The sequence below is a fragment of the Ammospiza nelsoni genome, chromosome 21 (genome assembly GCF_027579445.1).
Source record: "Ammospiza nelsoni isolate bAmmNel1 chromosome 21, bAmmNel1.pri, whole genome shotgun sequence".
NCBI lineage: Eukaryota > Metazoa > Chordata > Aves > Passeriformes > Passerellidae > Ammospiza > Ammospiza nelsoni.
The window spans coordinates 5504715-5524118 of NC_080653.1; the positions used below are offsets into that span (position 1 = coordinate 5504715).

Below are 19404 nucleotides of genomic sequence, written 5' to 3' on the forward strand. Positions count from 1 at the left end.
TCTGTGCACGCTGAAGGGCACAAATGTCATTTTTATGGCATTCTATATCCTCAGTTGCTTTTTTTTTTGTAATTGGCTGTGTATCCCAGTGCTGTAATAGAGCTCTTAAATCCTGACCCCGGCCAAAATGGGACACAAATACCAGTATTAATATTTCTCTCCATTTCAAATGCAGTGCTGAGTGTTTTTACCTTATTTTTCCATCACCATCTTGTGTTTCCCTGGCAGCCACTCACCCTTCCTCTGGCTCAGGGTGCTTTTGAGTTTAGTGCTCTTTTGAGCCTCTCTCCCCTTGGTCCATTGGCCTTGGGTATCCCTCTGTTCCTGCCTTGCTCCTCTGTCTTCTCCAGTTCCCCAACGTTTGGCTCCCCTTACCTTGCCCCTTTCAAGGTGGCTGAAGGTCCTTGGATGGGTCCAGACTCCCTCACACTTTCCCCCCCTTCCCACTCATCTTTTCTCCATCAGAGTCCTCTTCCTTTCTGCCAGAATAAAGAGTTTCCCTGGCTGAGCTCACACCCCACCTTTGCAATCTCCCTCTCTCAATCCCAGGGGTTTTTGCTTCCAAATCTTTCACTCCTCGCAGGTGCTGTGGTGTTCCAGACTGTTGGCTGATACCTGCCCCCCTGTTTGGGTGGAAATGCAGGGATTTGAGTGTTCTCCCCAGCCTCCAGAGAAGGAGAGGAAGCTGCATTGGCTTCTGCAGGCAGCTTCCCAGCTCTGCTCTCTGACAGAACCCAGACATCATTTACTGGCTCCATATAACCTGAGGCATCCACACATAAATTGAGCCCGAATGCAGAAGCTTGTATAAAGAGGATCCTTAAACTATCCTGGCTAAAAATATTTGTGAAATGCTGGGAAGCATCTTTTTAGTGTGTTGGGATGCTCTCTTCCCTCCTCTCTCGGTTACAGATACACAGTGGGGTCGCTTGCATGGGCTTTGGGGCATCTTTTTCACATGAAATATTGTCATTTCCATAAGTGGGTTAATAAGTTTTTTTGGGCCTGGAGTCTGAAACAAAAGATGTTTCACAACTGCAGAGGCTGAAGAGATGGAAAGTGTTATTGCAGGCTGATGTTGATGTGCCTGGGTCAGTCTTGTGGCTGCTCCCTTGAATCCTTTTTTTGCCCAGGCAGTGGCTGTTCAGTAAGTAATGACCATTATTTATTATTAATTCAAAATGGTGTGCAGGATTTCTGCCCAGTGTGAGAGCACATTAGCTTCTCCTGCACAAGAAAACACATGTTAATCTGTTTTCCATTATTGTCCAAAAGATCTTTTCAGAAGGCAGTTCATGTTGCCCAAACAACATTAAAGGCTGTAATTAAAAATAATTTTCCATTAATTTATATACATGCACATTTACTTATTATGATCTTTTGCTGCATTTCCCTAAGTGTACACCCAAAAGCCTCAAATGCTGTTGAGGAATAAGTCAATATTCCCTGTAATGATCCAGTGTGGAGTGTGCCAGAACCCTGGTGTACTTCAATTAACCATCTTTCCTAACAAACACCTGCACAGGGAAATGGATCTTCTGTGAGAATCAGCAGAAAAACAAACCCTGACTTTTCTGCATGGGCAGAGGAAGGGAATTCCAGTATTTCACAGCTTTTACTGATAATGATCTGCTACAGATTAAAAACAAAAACCAGACATTATGGTGTTGGCAGATTGCAAAAGGACTTGCTGGTAAAGCTGCTGTTCAGAGGAGATGAGGACAGTGTTTATTGCTTCCATATGGTTCAGGCATACAAGACAGGCAAAATGTCTGGGGAGAATAATCTGTCTTATTATATTGAAACAGAACATTCTTCAGGGCTGTCAGCCCTTTCTCCTGGTACCTTTCCCAGGTGAGCATGAGTGGGAAATATTTGCCCATGATTGAGCATGAAGATAAGAAAAGATTGCTTAAGGATTGGCTCCATTTGTGTGAGTGAAGTATTAGAAAATGCTGATTTTTAAAGGGGCAGGTCAGGGAGCTGCTCCCTAACACAGGGATCTGAAGGATCTCTTTTTTCCTTTGAATATTTTTATAGTTTTCAACCCTTTGACTTTCCAATTCAGCTTTGCAAAGTGCATTAGGGGTCTAAATTTAGAGTTTGATAAATTCCTGTAAAAAAACCCCTCCTTTCCACATAATGTAAAATTTAACTTCTTGGTCTCTTTCACCTCTTCATATTTTTTTTTTTTTTAGCTGAATTAGGAACCAAACTTCTGGGCACACTGAAACAGAAGAGCAGCTGGTTGCTTTTGTATTTGTGGGGAGTTGACTGAAGAACTGCAGTCTTTAACTTCTCCATAATTATCACTTGGGAAGCACCTTTCCTTGTAGAAAAGATGACACTGCCTGGAATTTTGGGGAGTAAAACCTTCAAAGATCCAATCAATATGCTCAAATAGCAATTTTCCTATTGCATTGCAAAAAGGGGGACAGGCAAAGGAATTAGAGATTTGCAGAGTGGTCCAGAAAACTCCAGAGGGTCTCCCCAGTCAGGAGATGAGCTCAGTGCTTCTGTGTCCTTTTACAGATCAATATTGACAATAAATATTGGTGTTTGTGTGCCTGTTGCTGTGCCTGAGCTTGTGCAGCTGCCATTCTCTGTGTGATAACAAAACTTCTGCTCTCTTCTCCTCCCAGGGCTGATGAAATCGAGATGATCATGACAGACCTTGAAAGAGCAAATCAGGTAGGATTTTAAATGAATCCCCCATAAAATTCTAAGTGTGACTTTGATTATTCTTTTTTTATTCTCTTTTGGATTTCACGACAGTTCTTTTATGTGCATTTTGCAGTCATAACTGTGTGGAGTAAGAAAATATGCAAATTTTGAGCAAAATACAGCTCTTTAGGGATGCTCTGAAAGGATTGTGTGCACAGTAGAGCAGTGCTTGCCGTATATTTACCTTCTAATAATTTAAACTTAAGTTTCTCACTGTAGTTATTCATGGTTTTATGTTTGTAAATCCATCATGTTGGCCCCTACTCAGACATGCTGGTGAATGGTTTGCCCAAATTAAAGAGCCTTTGCCCTGTGGTTGTTGCAGGACTGCAGGTTTGGGGACTTCTCCAGACTTTTTTCCCCTTCCTTTTCTACTGTTTTATTGGCATATTAATTTTTAGCAAAGGTTGGATCAGACTGTTCTTTATGTGCAGGACCACAAAGAAATTACCATTTCTTCCTGCAGATATTAATTTGGGCTGTGAAATGTCTCTCTGGTCACACATTCCTGGCATGAGTGGCAGAAATAGAGTTTTAAAAAACCCAAACCCACCAGCCATGCAGAGAACCCTTCTGAGTGAGTGAGGTGGAGGAGATGTGTATGGATTCCATGATAATGGAAATTCCACAAACCACTGGCTGCTGGTTTCACAGAGGGAAAGCCTCAGCCAGGATTTGCTTGTCAGTGAACTTCATTAATCCCTCTGCCAGGTTCCACCAGAGATTGCAATCTCCAGTCTCCCAGGCTATGGATTTATAATCCAGCTGGAGTTTGCCTTAGAGCAGCTCCCTTCCAGGGAAACAGTGGCAGCTCCTTCCCCTGCCCGGGTCCTGCTGTCAGCAGTGCTTGTGTGAGCCAGGCCAGGTCACTGATCCTGTTGAAAATGTACCCCCTGCTCCAGCTGCTGGTTTGTTTTGTCTTTTCCCTTTTGCCAGATCAGCTTTCAGCCCCCACACTCCCCTGCTGCAGCTGTCAAGGCTGTTGGCTTTTATATTAGTTCTTGGAAAACTGGAAAAATACAAATCACAGAATTATTTCCACTGGAAAAGCCCTCCAAGATCTCCCAGTCCAACCATCACCAAGGCCACCACTAACCCATGTCCCCAAGTGCCACATCCACAGGGATTGAAATCCCTGAAGGGGTGGGGACTCCACCACTGTCCTTGGTGAAGAGAAGAGATTTTCAGTGAAAAGATTTTTCCTGATATCCCACCTTGGAGCATCCTGAGGATGTTTCCTCATGTTCTATCACTTGTAACCTGGGAGCAGAGCCCAACCCTCACCTGAAGTCTCCTTTCAGAGAGTTTTAGGAAGAGAGATCCCCCCTGAGCCTTTTTCCCCAGGCTGAGCTCCCTCAGCCACTCCTGCTGCCCCAGACCCTTCCCCAGCTCCATTCCCTTCCCTGGACACACTCCAGCATCTTAATGTTTTAATGAAGCCAAAATGATATTTGTGAGTTGTTGAGTTGATTATTTAGTCAGTAAAAGCAAGCTGCTGTTTGTACAGTGGGTTTTTAGTTCTGTCAAAGAACTTTTGTAGACAGCATTAAATATTTATGAAAGTGCTAGTAATTATTTGGAAATATGTAGACTTTTTAGAAATTATGTAGGTGTTAAAAATGTTTTGGTAGAATTATTTTGTGATTTTTTTCAAAGGCAGTACACTTTGCAATGATTTACCCAGTAGTAGTTGTTTTTTTTGCCCTCAGTCTAAAGGGGGCCATAGTTAAAGAGCAATCTTTCTAAATTCCTTATTGTCTCCAGAAATGGATTATACCTGTTTATCTAGAAATGCTATTTTTCTATCTAACTGGTACAAAGATGCAATGTAGGTTGTTTTTTTTTTACTTCATTGTGGTGCTTTTCTTGTAATTAGGTAAAATTTACAACTGCTTGTGTGCATAACCCTTAGTTTGGTTATTATTCTGCAAAATCTGCCTGTACATAAAACCAGCATGCTGTTCAGCTGAGCTGTTGGAAGACCAGAGATGGGGATTCTGTCTCACTTTCCCTCATCTTCCTCTCCTCCTCCTCCTCCCCCTCTGGCTGCTGAGGGCCCATCCCCTCCCAAGCAGCAGCTCTGGCACCTGGGGGTCCTTCACTGAGGGTTCACTGAGCTCAGCAGGTGCAGGAGATCCTGGATTTGGGATGAAGGGTTTGTTCTCTGGGGGTTTAGCAGCTTGAGGCAGCTAAAAAAAACATTGGAGAAGCCACAGCACCCAAATCACAGAATCATGGAATGGTTTGAGTTGGAAGAGACTTCAAAGCTCATCCAGTGCCACCCCTGCCATGGGCAGGGACACCTTCCACTGTCCCAGGCTGCTCCAAGCCCTGCCCAGCCTGGCCTTGGGGGCAGCCACAGCTGCTCTGGGCACCCTGTGCCAGGGCTCAGCACCCTCCCAGCCAAAAATTCCTTCCCAATATCCCATCCATCCCTGCCCTCTGGCTGTGGGAGCCATTCCCTGTGTGCTGTACCTTCATCGCTTGTCCCCAGTCCCTCTCCAGCTCTCCTGGAGCCCCTTCAGGCCCTGCAAGGGCTCTGAGGTTTCCTGGAGCTTCTTTCCAGATGAGCACCTCCCAGCCCAGCTCCAGCCCTGGAGGAGCTCCATGGAATTCCTCTGGAATTGCTCCAACAGCTCCATGTCTTTGTTGTGCTGTCCTTGTGTCCCCAAGAGGGACACAAAGGGACACCAAGGGACCCTGTGGCCTTGGAGGAGCCGCGGAAGTGAAGGGCAGGTTCACCTGGAGAGGAGCAGGAGCTGCTGCAGGCTCAGCTCATTTGCTGCCCATAGAGTCTCTGCCTTGTGTGATGCTTTACCTTTATAAAGCACTGTGATGGATTCTGTCTAATCTTTGGAGCAGCAATTCCTGTGTTTTACCTCTTCACAGTTGAAAAAAAATAAAAATTACTGGAAGAAATTAAATCTATTGCACAGGCCAGAAAGTGAGTTTGCATCAGGCTGAAGTGTTACAATTGCAGAAACAAGTACTTAACCTAATTATGTATTTAATAGTTAAATTAACATTTCCTTTTACCATTTCAGTAAGTGCTCATTCCCCATTATTAAGGCTACCTTTAAAGAGTAGTGCTCAGCACGACTCCTGCTCTGCTCAGGGACTGCCTTGCTGCTGTGGATGTGATGTTTTGCTGCTCTGGAATTAGCACTGACCCAAATGACTGGGATTCAGAGCATAAATTTCCACTAAAAATATGGGAAAAATAAATTGATGTAAATTTTCATATATCTGACACTTCTTGAAAATGCCTTTCTCTTTTTAAATCCAGAGCTGGCACTTCAGAACTTCCTTTGCTGTTCCTCTCTGGCTACTGGGAGGTGGGGAATGCATTTCCCTCTCCAGGGAACAGGGTGTGCCCCCTGACTTTGGTCCAGGTGTCCATAAAAATGATCAAATCCACAGGGACAGAGCTGATGTTGTGGCTCCCAGCCCTGTGGGGTGAAGCAGGGACCATTCTTATCTTCACCTCCATCACCTTCTCCTCGATGTTTTTTCTCACTTGGATTTTTTCCCACTTGGATCCTCAAGTTTTTTCATGCAGGAGCTTTCTGGGCTACTTTGCTTAATACCAACCCCAGAACAAATTACTGCCTCATCAGAATAATTGCCTTTAAATGCCAGTGAGCTTTGCAATTTTCTGCTCAGAGAGAGGGAGGTGTAGTGACCACAAAGCTCCCTCCCTCTCCATTGTGCCATTAACACAAGGTGTAAACTGAATTTTCCCACAAAACATCACAGTGAGAGAAATGAATCCCTCACTGGGTGCTGCAGATGAGGGGAGGTGACAGCTCCTTTTTTCTCAGGTGCTCAGTGCCATTAATCCATAATCTTGAGTGAGGTTTTGTGGCAGGACTGGCAGAGATCAGAGGACACCAAGCTACACCCCCTGTGAGGGTGATGTGGGTGTAACCCTTCCCTTGGAAAGTCCTAGAGGGTTTTTTAATATAAAAAAGAAAAGAATGGTCCATTGAATGTCTGGTCCAGCTGCAGCTGCCTGGAGGGGAGCTGTTGGCTCCTGCCATGGGGCTTTAGGAAGGGTGTGGGATCAGAAGCCCAAACCCCCTTTGGATTCGTGGTAAAAGGTGGAATTCCATCATGTCCAGGCTCAGGAGAGCCATGGTGCAGAATCCCTGTCCATCCCTGTCCATTTCTGTCCATCCTCCACTCATCCCCAGGCCTGTAGCACCCTGTGGCTCAGTCCCTACTGAGGGCACCATAAATCAAATACAATAGGAAGGGCTCCTTTTCACTTTATTAACCCAGCAGCTCAATGACAAAACTTGATAACATAACCCAGAGTTCCCCCTGCATTTCCATGAAGATTTAATAATGCTGTAGTTTGGTGAAGGGACTCGTTTTATTAAGATTTCATTTTGCACAATAAATCACTGCATATTTTCTGATATGCTACGAAGTATAAGAATAAATAATTAAAACTAAACTACCCGTACTTGTCAAAATAAATGATTTATCATAGTTTGGGATACAGCATCTTTGAATTTTTTATTGTTTGATTCCCAGAATATTCTAATTTCCAATCAGGGAAGTTAATGAAGCTCCAGTATACATGTCTGCATTCACAGCAGTTACAGTTGTGTGACTGTTTATTTTAGACAAATATTTATGGTTAGCACTTTGCTGTACCTTTTCAAGTTTGCACCTTTCCAGTGTTTATGGCAGCAAAGTCAGGAATCTTTTTGGACTACAAATTTATTCAAATGAATTATTGTTGTGTTTCTGTACTTCATCCAGGAACCTGGAATCATCCAGTTGTGCCTGAGAAAAACAGAGGGGTTTGTTGGGAAGAATAATTCCTAGGCTGTGAAAACAGAAATATTTAAATATATTTGAGTATTTAAATATATTTAATATAAATATATTTAAATTTTTAAAATTACAGCTGGGCTCATTTTAAGGTTTTAATACTGAGTCTGAATTTGTGGTTTCATGTCATTGATGTGTCCAGATCTCTTTTCTGCATTTACACATTGATCACATAGTTTAAAAAATAAAATCTAATGGGCTTTGTAATTTGAGCTTCCTGCAAAGGAAAAGGTGCTTTTTCACTTTTAAAACAAAAAGAGAAGAACTTTGGTTAGGGTTGTTGCTCCTGGGTTATTGTATTTTAATCTGAAAAAGGAGGAAATTGATTTGAAAAGCATACTCAAGTATAGGTATCCTTAGATACTGAGAGTGGTAAGAGAAAGAAATCATGAGACTTTGTGTGTGTGGATTATGTTGTATAAGCTATAGAAGAAGAATTAATTTATTTTTTCTTCTGTTATCCCTTTGGAAAAGCCAGATGTTTCCTTTGGTTTTCTTTCCATCTTCACAGTGCTGATAGTGCTCCCAGATTTCTAGTTCTTATTTTTTCTGGGGAAAGAAAGTCAAATATAGAAACTTCTAATACCAATAAATCAAGAAAAGTGTACTTTCTAAAATATAGCAGCTTTTATTAAAGAATCTAGACTGGATCAATATCATTTATTCCACAGAAATGTAGTGTTGGGTTTTAAAGTCTGTAGAGGAAGAGTTAGTGAATTTAAGCAATTTTTGGAGCCAAACTGCCACTAAAATACATAAAACAGTGTCTGCTATAAAAGTAGAAAGAAAACCTCACCAGGGTATTTTAGCAGAAATGCTGCTCTCAAGATTATTTTTTATTTCCTTGTGTGTGGCACCTTCCCGTCTCCAACAAATCACATTGGAAAATGGTTCGAAAAGAAAATATTCCTGCTAAGTGAGATTGCCATAAAATATGTATGGTTTTGAGCAGCAGATGGAATAAATTCCCCTTTTCACTCAGCAGCACAAGTGCAGCACAATACAGGTGGTGCTGATGCTCAGGGGGGGTTTGCTGTGACCACCACAGCCCTGATGAGGCACCCCTGGGTTTGCAGGGATGGGATGGGAAGGAATCATGAAGGGAATTTCTCAGAATCTCTGCTGGTCAGAGTGACTCTGAGATAGGTACAAATCTCTTTTCCCAGCCCAGCAGTCAAAGAAGGAGTCAGGATTTTTCTGTTCTCGTTTTCAAGGTTGTTTATTGTTTCTTATCTATAAAATTCTTTCTCTGACCCACCAAGGTCTGTCTGGCAGGTTGGGTTGAGGCACAATGGTGTTAGCTTTTATACTAAAAACTACATGTACATTATTTACCAGAACTTCCCAATACCTATCATCTGTGTTAGACAGCGAGCTTCTACCTTAAACCAATCTAAAAATGCCAACATCACCCAGAACATGGAGGCTGGGAAGAAGAAAGAAGGAGAACAGGGTACGCCCAAATTCCTCCATCTTGGGACCTTGAGCCCCCATTCTAAAACCCCAAAAATCAATTTTTCACCCTGTGACAAACTGACTATTATTCTACTTAAACTCTCTTGACTTGTAATTCTTCATATGAAGGTGGTAATTTGCTCCATGGATTAAAATCAATGTCACAGGTGGCTTGAGCTCTGTGCCAAGGTCTCTGTGCCCCCTGACAGGGTCTTGAATCCTCCAGGGCAGTCAGAGGAATTTCCTGGGTTCCTACAGGAATTCATCCTGCTGTATTGCACCAAGGCTGGCACAAGACCCTGCCACAGGTTTTGCTTTCATTTCTGACTCCCTTTGCAGTGGCCTGGGGGCTTTCTTTGAGTGCCATCCCCTGGGGAATTGCTCCATCCTTGGAAGTGCCCCCATCCCTGGGGAACTGCCCCATCTCTGTAAGTGCCCCAGTCCAGGTTGGACAGGGCTTGGAGCACCCTGGGGTAGTGAAGGTGTCCCTGCCCTGGCAGGGGGTGGAATGAGATGAATTTTAAGGTCCCTCCCAGCCCAAATCCATAGATCCAGTTAAGTTACACTGCTTCGTGGCAGATGAATGCATTCACTTAATCGTGGGATTTCACTGTCTGTAAAATGGGAATAAAAACGTTTCCTTTGCAAAGGGCATTTGAGATCCTTGCACGGAGAAGTTCTGTATAAAGGCAAAATATGGTTAATATTATTTTCATGCAAACATGGGCTTCCTGCAAATGCCTGGCTATCAGTTGGGAATACATTTATCTGGCAGCCTTTCAGCACACAGAGGAAAGTGCAATAGCCTGAAGACAAGAATGAAGACAGCCCAACCTCTTCTGGTTGGTGGAGTTTTTTCTCTTTTTTTGTGTATTTCTCCATTGTTGGAAAAAATAGGTGCCAGAGCCCTGAAAAATCTTTCATGTCCCTGATGTTCTGCTAACCTTGCTGCTGTTCTGTGCAAGTTAGGGCCATCTAAAGGTTTTAAAGCAAATTTTTATATCTGAAAAGTTAGGAAATTAAAACACATTGAAGCAGTGTGTTTTAATTGATGTTGTACTCCAAGAAACACAGCTTTTGCAGCAGCTTGCAAGTCTGAATGTCAGCTCCAAGCGTGGTGATTGCTGCCATAACCAGGCTCATTAACTGCAGCAGAATTACTTGTGATAATACCCCCTCCTCACCCATAGGAAGATTTTCCCACATACAGCACTGAATTTAGCATGGAATAAGGAGATAGAGTTGGGCTGGTGGAACTTTAAGGGAAAGGTTATACATTTTTTTTCACATTAGTATCTCATTTTGCTGTTCACACCACTGGTCTTTGATCAAATTAACATTTTACTGTAAGTAGAAGAGCACTCAGTTCATGCTATTCATTATCTTGTCAGGAAACAAGGAGAATAATTTAAACTGGATATATTGTGTAAGGCTTTTTTTTTCTATTTTTAATTGGAAAGCACACGGCAGCATTACAATCATGACCTCCTGGCTCCACTGTGAGCAGTACAATATTTATGTGCTCTGTGAAAGAAAATGGAACTATTTTGAAATATTTTGTTACCAGGGAGGTAGTTCTGTACTAGAAAACAGTGGTGGAGGAATTAGGAGGAATTGTACAACTGAACTATGCTGAAAAATAGGATTTTGGGTAATGTTAGATTTGCATGAGCTTCATCAAGGCAGCCTGGGACAGTGGAAGGTGTCCCTGCCGTGGCAGGGGTGGGATGGGCTTTAAGCTTCCTTCCAAACCCTTTCTGTGATTCTATGAATCTTTGTATTTCTCAGCTGAAGTGGGACAGTTCCACACAAACAGAAGGTTTTGTGAACTTTGCAGAGGCTCCAAGTTGTGCAAGATTCCTCAGATTTAGCCATTTTCCATACTGGGCGCCTGTCTCTGGCTGCTCTCTTTTTTCTCACTTCAGGAAAAATTGTTCAACCATTTTCAAGAACAAGATTAGGAAAAAAAAGAAACCATTTTCTCTCCGATGTTATGAGTTTTTCTTGCTGTTTTGGTGAGGAGCCTGCTGTGCCCAGATTTAATAGAAGGGGTTTGATGAGGGATGGTTCCATTTTTTCTCAGGGTTGTATCTTCTGTTGCTTCAAGTAGAAGAATTAAAAAAAAAAAAAAAACAGCCTCAAGTTTGGCCATCCTATAAGAGTCTGGAAAAAAAGAGTTCAGAGAAACTCAGCAGAATCTGGATTGAATTTGTTCAGGCTTTGCTGCTGTCCCAGGCACACTGCAGTCACTGCTCTGGCTGGGTGAGCACCCACCAAGCAGGTTCTGCTTTTCCTGGGTGTGATGTGAGATTTTGTGGGGGCACAAGGAGGGGAGACGCTCCCCAGGCTGCCCCTGCCATGACTGGAGAGATCAGCATGGGAGCAGGATGGGGAGAGAGGCTCGTGGTGAGCAGGGAATGGGGACAGACACCGGGACAGGGACACTTGGAGGTCCTTTTGTGAGAAGAAGCAACGAGGAGAAGAGGAAGGAGGAAATCGTGGGGGTAAGGCTCATTCTGGAAGTTTGTGGATGTTCTTTAGGCTTGCCTGCCTGGAGCTAGAGGCACCCTGGAGCACAGAGGGGACAGAGATGGGGCTCCTAAATGAATTAGGAAGGGGACAGAGTGACAAGCAGAGAGGGGTGGCAGTGGAAGAGGCAAGCCCAGAGGGTCTGGCAGGGGAGCAGCACCTCAGCCACTGGGCAGGGGTAGCTCCTGCCAGGCTGGGAGCCTCCAGCCAGGGCTGCTGTGCAGGGAAATGTGCCAGGAACCCACACAGCTCCAGCCAGGGTTGTGCCAGTGCAGTCCTTAATGTCCTGAAGTACCCATGCTGTTCACCTCTGGTGGTGCAGCGGAGCTCCCATGAGGAAGGGGTTAATGCCATTGGAAAAGGGGAGTGGGATTAGCTTGGAGCCAGTGATCACACAGGGGACAAGAGGACAAAGAGAAGATCACTCACCAAGCCATGTTCCTCTCAGAGCTGATGGAGCAGGGGATCTCATTGGGAAAATCTCTTTGGAAAAGCCCCAGCAGGTCCTGTGTGCTGCCATCCGAGCACCAGCCTCAGGCTTGGCTTTTCCAAACTTGTAAGTGCTCAAATTTGAAACTAGCATTCTTTTAACAGGGTTTTGTGTTTCATTTATAATTTATATTGCAATAGCACCCAAAAGTGCTTTCTAGACACTGAGCACATCTGTAATTCTGCCTCTAAAAGGCTTCCATTCTGTGAGAGAGGGGGAAAAAAGGAAGAGAATTGACCAGTATTTCCCAAATAGAATTGCCCAGAGTTTGTGCTGATGTATTTTTAACAATGCCTGGTATGAAATCTTGTCTGGTATTATTCTGAGGATCACAACAGGTGTTGGGAATTGGCTGGGGAGGCTGTGCAGAAAGGGCAGCTGACAGCTCACTGTATATGCAGATGTAGCACCTATTAGCAATATCCTCTGTGGTTTGCTCGCATGCAAGCTGAATAGATTCTCCAAACAATGCTGCACTGAATGGAAGCCATCAGCAGAATTGCTCAAGGCTGCAAAACCCATTACTTATCCAGCAGTAGATGGAAGAGCAAGTGCCACAGTGTAGTAACTTGTCCTGCTTTGCTGGAGTTGTTCTGCAGTTATTAGATCAATATATGTAGCTGCACATCTAATAAAGTACCAGAAAATAATTTATCTCAATGTGTGTTGTTAGCTCAGTATTTATCCTAATATTATCAGCCACATAAACCACATAAATCCCTCTTTTTGTGCCTTTTTTTTGCTGCTGTTTCCACGTTTCCTAAGCACACAATAGGCTGTGTCCCCTGCTCTGATTATTGGAACCACATCACTGTACTTTTTACAATCACATTTTAATTACAGCTGTAGAACCTATGCAAAATCATTTAATACAATGTTGTGAGCAAATAGCACAGATGATGCATTTAGGATTTGATTGCTGTTAGTTTACTCATTGATTAAACATGCAGAGAATGCTTTGACTGGGGAGGAAGTCAGAGACCACACACACACAGGGCTGTAGGGCTTAAATTCACTGTAGGATTCATATTTTCTATAGATTTTATATTTGCTATGGATTTTATATACATTATATGTTTTATATTACTGTGAGTTGTATATTCACTATACCTTCTATATTCACTCTAATTTTATATTCGCTACAGGTTTTATATTTGCTCTATGTTCTATATTCACTATTTTAGATTTATATTTTGATTTTAGACCTAGGTTTTCCAAAGGATTAGCCAGGAGTCTCTGGAAGTTTGGGTGGCTCAAAAATGGCAGTGGGAATTTATCATTCCATGAAGGAAGGGATCCATCAGCTGGTCAAGAAAAGTTGTGACCTTCACTGTGGCAGCTGATGGGTTTGGTAGAATTGGTGAGAGGTCTTGAAAGTGGAGAGAGAAAATTATTTTGGCTGTTTTCTGAAAGCAAAGCATGATTTACATGGAGTAGCCCAGGCAAAAAGCAGTGATTACTCAAGGAAGAAAGCAGTGTGGTTTTATAACAATAAAATACATTTTTTAAAAGGAGAGAAAACAGCCTTGCCAGGAGGAGTGTATATTGTAAAAGAAGCAGGTTTTGTTGCATTTCTAACAGAAGCTTACAGACAGTTATGAAAAGGACTTTGCTGCTATTTATTGCCTGAAGTTACTGATCCATCTGTCTCTACCCAAACTCTCATACAGACAATTTTTCCTCATCATTCTTTCTCCTTTCTATCACTGTTCAATACTTAGATGGGAATTTTGACCAGTGGCCAAGTCAGAGGCTTATCAACTATTGCATAAATCCTCAGCAGCTGATAACTGAGCTGTGCAAAATTGTCACTTTAGGGTTAAATATTGTTGAATAAATAGACCTGCTGAAAGAAAAGAATCTAACAATTCATGTTTTAGGGAATAATTACTGCAGAAAGACAGCCCACAACATTGTATGTGTGTTTGAGAGAGTGGTCAGAATATCTTTTAATTCAGCATTTACCCGTGAGAATTATTCCCATGAGGAGCCTTGCAATAAAATCTGCTTGGTCTATGAGAATAGATAGAAATTGAATAAAAAGACTCCATTTCCACTTGTATTTATTCAGTCTGGGAAATTCAGTGGGCCGCAGCATTAGTATCAGCAGGGGATTCCTTGCTCCTAGCGTTAAATTACTGTCATAATCGCTCAATTATTTCTTCCTTGTACTGTTTAAAATAAAAATCCATCACATTCTATGTTTTTTTTCTAACATTTATTAGGTTGAGTGTTTAGGAAAATCAATTATATTCAGTCAGGCATGAATTGATGAATGTTCTTGTAATAATTGTCAGTTGTTAAACTGAATGTACTTTCTCTTTTCACCCCTTTTCATTTCCTTCAGAGGGCAGAGGTGGCTCAGAGAGAGGCAGAGACCTTAAGGGAGCAGCTCTCATCAGCTAACAAATCTCTCCAACTTGCAACACAGATCCAGAAGGCACCTGATGTGGTGAGAGAAAATATTTACTGACTCTTACAGGTTTCTGACATTCCTGCAGTACAGCTCCTTCAATTTATGCCCACAGCTATGAAAACAGCTGTTTGAAGTCATATTTTAAGTGAAAGGGAATGGTGTTCCTCTGGGATTGTGGTGGGGTTCAGCTTCTGAGGGGTTGGTGGCTGGAGGAGAGCAGGGGAAGGACAGAGGTCACCTGGCTCTGGGGTGATCCATCACTCCCTGCCCCAGGTGGACAGCACAGCTCTCAGAAATCATTTCACATGGCTGACAGCATCAGCAGAGGAGGAATGGAGGCAGCAAGAGAGCCTTGGTGGCCATCAGCACATGGGGCCCTGAGGTGGGGCTCCATCCCAGAGCTCCCTGCCTCTCCTAACTCCACGTCTGTGCGGTCGGAAAAACTGGAAGTAAACTTAATACCACTCCAGTTTTCACTGGCTGTATCTAAACTGAGAATTACTCCTATAAATCCCTGGAAATTGAGAAGATATCCTGCACTCCTGCTTGTTTCCTCCCCTGTGTGGTTGTGAATGAAGCCAAGGCTGCTGATGGGACCTGCAGGCACAGGGGCTGTTCCAGGGCTCCAGCTGGCCCTGGCTGAGCAGGTATCACAGATGAGCAGCCAGATTATTTTGATTTTTGTTTGCCAAAGGAGAAATAGGAGTATTTAAATGTAAATATGCAATTAAGTGAAATTTAGTCTACTTCTAAGCAGCAGATTTAAGAAACAAAAGAAATCATTGCTTTTTTTTTTTCTTGCAAGCCTTATACGTGCTTGACACTGATAGCAGAGGAACACATGGCTGCCTTTAAAAATCATTTGCAGAGAATGAGTAACAAACCATAAGTCCTGCAGATCTGTTTGGTTGTCTATTAATACAACCCAGTATTTTCTCAGAGAAGTCAAAAGATAGGCAAGTAGGCTGCAAAACAAAAAATGAAAAGCCTGAATATCACTTGTAAGTCTGAATTACCTGCCTCTTCCTATCTCATGTCCTAGTCTTATCATTATTTTAACATTAGGTCTTTCTTGTATTTAATAGTACTTCTGCACTTCATTTATATTTAATATGACAACTACTGCAGGATGAAAATGATCATTATCTATCTTATTTCAGACTCTACGTTCTAGTCTCAATAGGCACAAGCAGCAGATGATTATACAACTTGTGATGTTTCATGCAAGCAAATTAGAGGTTTTTTCAAGTTAAAAGTATAATTCAGTGTAATAGGAGAGTGTTGTTAACTGCTGTTAGTACATGCAGCTTTCTGTGAGTGCAGCAGGGTGTAGTCACTGAGAATCAAGCTGAATGTTTAGAAGATATGGAAAAGGGGATTTTGTTGTTCCTGTATTTCCAGAAAAGAGAATATGAAGTATATTTCAGTCTGCTGCAGTGTCACCTTCAGCTGTCAAGGTGTCACTGGGGTGAATTCTCAACTCTTTCACCACAGATCTTTGGTTTAGTGCTCACCATCTTCATCTGCCTCTTGCTGAATGGATTCTCTCCTCCTTCACTGGTGCTTCTGAGGAACAGCCATTAACCTTTGTCAGATGCATTTTGGGCTCTTTAATGGAATGTGTGCCCCTCCTTGGGCTGCATCTGCCCCCCACACAGGCACAAGGCTGTCCTCACTTTATCCATGGAGGAGGCTCAGAGCTCCCCAGTGCATCCCAGCTGTAATCTCCCAGCACAGGAGGAGACAGAGATGGTGCAGTTAGTCTCTGTTATCTTTCCTGAATGGATCTGCCTCCTTCTGGACCACTCTGATTCCTTGTCCTCCCAGGAAATCAGTTCCAGACTTGAGGACAGATTTTACAGCTGTGGGAAACTGGAAGAAGGAAGATCTAGGAAAGGGAATTTCTGAAAGTGGTGACCAAAGGGAGAATGGCCTTGTCTTAGAGCTGTCACATCTCTCTTCTTCCCCATGGAGGGATGCTTGCAATAATGTTAACATGAACAATTTTCATGCAAGGATCAAGTTCATTGGAAGTAGCAGTTTGGGGCAATTTTTGACAATTTTGCCTGAAATGTGCAGTGTGCATGCAGAGAGCCACAGGCACATGGCCCTGCCGTTCCTGATTAAGAAATTCTGCTCCATTACTTCAGAATATTTTATCTGATTAGTATTTTGTAAGCACAGATTTTCATAGTTGTCAAAGCACTTGGGCTATTAATAATAAATAGATCTAAATAGAATCTTTTGACTTTCACTGCTGCATCTTTCCAGTGCGCTTACCAAATAGGGAAATTTATTCCTTCTGTTATCCCCGCTTTCCCAGAGAGCTGTTTGGGGTGTAGGAAATTCCATCTTCCACATTCCCAGTGTCAATCAGAGGAGTGCCAGGTTTAGGAATTGCCAGTTTCCTTGCTTTCTGTGCCCTGATGGTGTTTTCCCTGCAGGAGCAGGCCATCGAGGTGCTGACCCGCTCCAGCCTGGAAGTGGAGCTGGCGGCGAAGGAGCGCGAGATTGCGCAGCTCGTCGAGGATGTGCAGAGGCTCCAGGGCAGCCTCACCAAGCTGAGGGAGAACTCCAGCAGCCAAATCTCCCAGCTGGAGCAGCAGCTGACAGCCAAGAACAGCACACTCAAAGTAAGGCTTGGTTCTGCCCAAAGAACATCTCAGAGATGAAGAGATTGGGGTTTCCTGTGGTCCTGAGCTGTTGGCTCCTTCAGGGTGTAGCTGAGTTCTGGTTTCTGTGGCATTCATGGAATCACAGAATGGTTTGAGTTAGAAGGGACCTTCAAACCTATCCTATTCCACTACCTGAATATATAGTTTTTAAGGGATCACAGGTTTTTGAAGTTCTAAAAGGCTCAGTCCTCACTGTTTAGAAATGTATTTTTGCACATTGGACAAGGCTACCTTTAGGATACCTTTTAGTTTTCACCACCAAGCCCCAACAGACACTGAGCATGGATATGTAATGAAACAGTTAAACTGAAAAAGCACAGAAAATCCCTCTTAGATTTTCAAACTTTTAATTCCCATTGCAGTTATACATATTGAAGATTTTGCAAGGAATTGGTTTATCTTTCAATGTGCCTGCTACCCCCTCCATTTCTCTCCACTGGAAATGGGAAGTGTATCATTTAGATTTTAGTTTATCATTTAGGGCATAGAAACAAGTAAAATCAGGACATGGAGAAAACTTTTATATAAGAATAATTTAATTATTTAAGTAATTATTTATTTATTTATTATTACCAATAATAATTTTTTTTTTCATTTCATTTTTTTTAACTGTGTATTTGCTGCACAATAATTCCCATTTATAATTAGCAATCTGGCCCTATACTCATTTGCAAAAGAGCAGCACTGCACTAGAACCAGAAGGAACAGCTAAGAATTCTCTGAATGACCCTTTTACCTCTCTCTTGGGCAGTTTCACTTTCCCTTTGCTGAGCCCACACAGTCCTGATCTCTGAGTGAGCATGAGAAATGATTCCTGACGTGGGGTATGAATCAGTTTCCTGTAACTCCTGTCTCCTTCATTGTTCCACCATCTATGAGCTCCAAAGTGTAAACAAGATAAATTTATCTATTCCATTAAAGACTTGGTAGTTGTGCAGGTTTGATAGTCTGAGAGTTTTCTGAGAGCAGGAGGCTGATAGTTCCCACTCAGCTCTGACTGTGGCGTGGGCAGCTTTGCTCTATCAGAATGATTTAATGTTCAATTGAAACTCTTACAAATTGCTCTAATTCTGACATTTTTTAGCAGTTACTGGTTTTGCTGTGGTGCAGCATAATTCACAGGGAGAGAGACCTGTTAGGAATGAAAGCTGAAGTGTTGCAGTCAGTGTTTTCTGCATGTTTTAAGCTAGCTCTGCAGAATTTTTATGAAAATCCAGTGGAGCAAAGGACACTTATTATGTAACTCCATTGACAGTATCACTCCCTGCCCACCTGTCACCATGTGGGCACCACATTTATTGAGGGAGAAAGGAGCTGCCCTGGTTTTGAGGGACACATTCTGCTGGCTACACCCATGTTCAGGGGATTTTTTTATTTTACTTTTTCATAAAGCCTGATAGAAAATATCTTGAATCCTTGCACTTGACAGATTTTCTTGGAATAAAGCATGTTCCTGGTGAGGTCAGTATTAGTTTAGCCATTAACTTCAAAGGGAGTAGGATCATAGAAATGACAGAGCAAGTCTTTGATTTTCATTTCAGTAATCTCCTTCCATTTTCTCATAGCCTTGCCTGGCTAATGCTCTGTATTTAGCTTTCTGTTGATAGTGGCTGAAGCAGTGCCTCTATTGATAAAGTTTTGGTCATTTCAACCCTCTTTAACCTTATTTATTGCAACTATAAAGATATTTCCAAATACTTGCTTTCACCTCAAAGTGCTGGGAAAGTCTGTGCCAGGCACGGGTTGTACAAAGCACCAAATCTCAGTGATAATGTGCTGATCTCCTATTTGATTATGGAGGAATTGCTTCTGAAATAACAGAGATTTTAATGGTTGCCTCCACAGAAAACAACTCACAGTTTTCACAAATTAAAGCAATGTTCTCAACCTGTATCTTGGGGGAATTGTTTAATACTCTATGACTTAATGAAACAATACAGAAATACTTTCAAAATTATTGCTTCTTTATCTTCATCTGATCTAATAATCAAAACATGTCCTCTAGTAACAAGACTTTTCTCACTCTAATTGTATTAACCCTTTGTGGCTGGGTGCTAGAATGTCTCTGCTCCCCAGTTAAAATTCAGTAATGTAGTTGATCACTCTAAACTGCACTACAGTGTTAATCTAATGGTTATTGAAATGTTTTAAACCCCTCAACACAGCCCCTGCTATTTACCTGTGCCAGTTTAGTTAATAATACAGTAGTGTTTGTATTTTCTAAATAACATGAGGAGGGACCCAATCTCTGCATGCTCTGACATGGATTTATT

At 42.4% G+C, this 19404-nt stretch overlaps 1 protein-coding gene across 7 annotated transcripts in view; it reads left to right on the top strand.

Annotated features, from left to right (window-relative positions):
• CUX1 (cut like homeobox 1) overlaps window positions 1-19404 on the top strand; it is a 272558-nt gene that overhangs the window by 168571 nt on the left and 84583 nt on the right. For all 7 annotated transcript variants that reach the window (XM_059487090.1, XM_059487084.1, XM_059487086.1 and 4 more), the window contains exons 9-11: window positions 2643-2691; window positions 14388-14492; window positions 16901-17089. In XM_059487090.1, the coding sequence (XP_059343073.1) occupies window positions 2643-2691; window positions 14388-14492; window positions 16901-17089 (343 nt within the window). The remainder of the gene's footprint in view (window positions 1-2642; window positions 2692-14387; window positions 14493-16900; window positions 17090-19404) is intronic.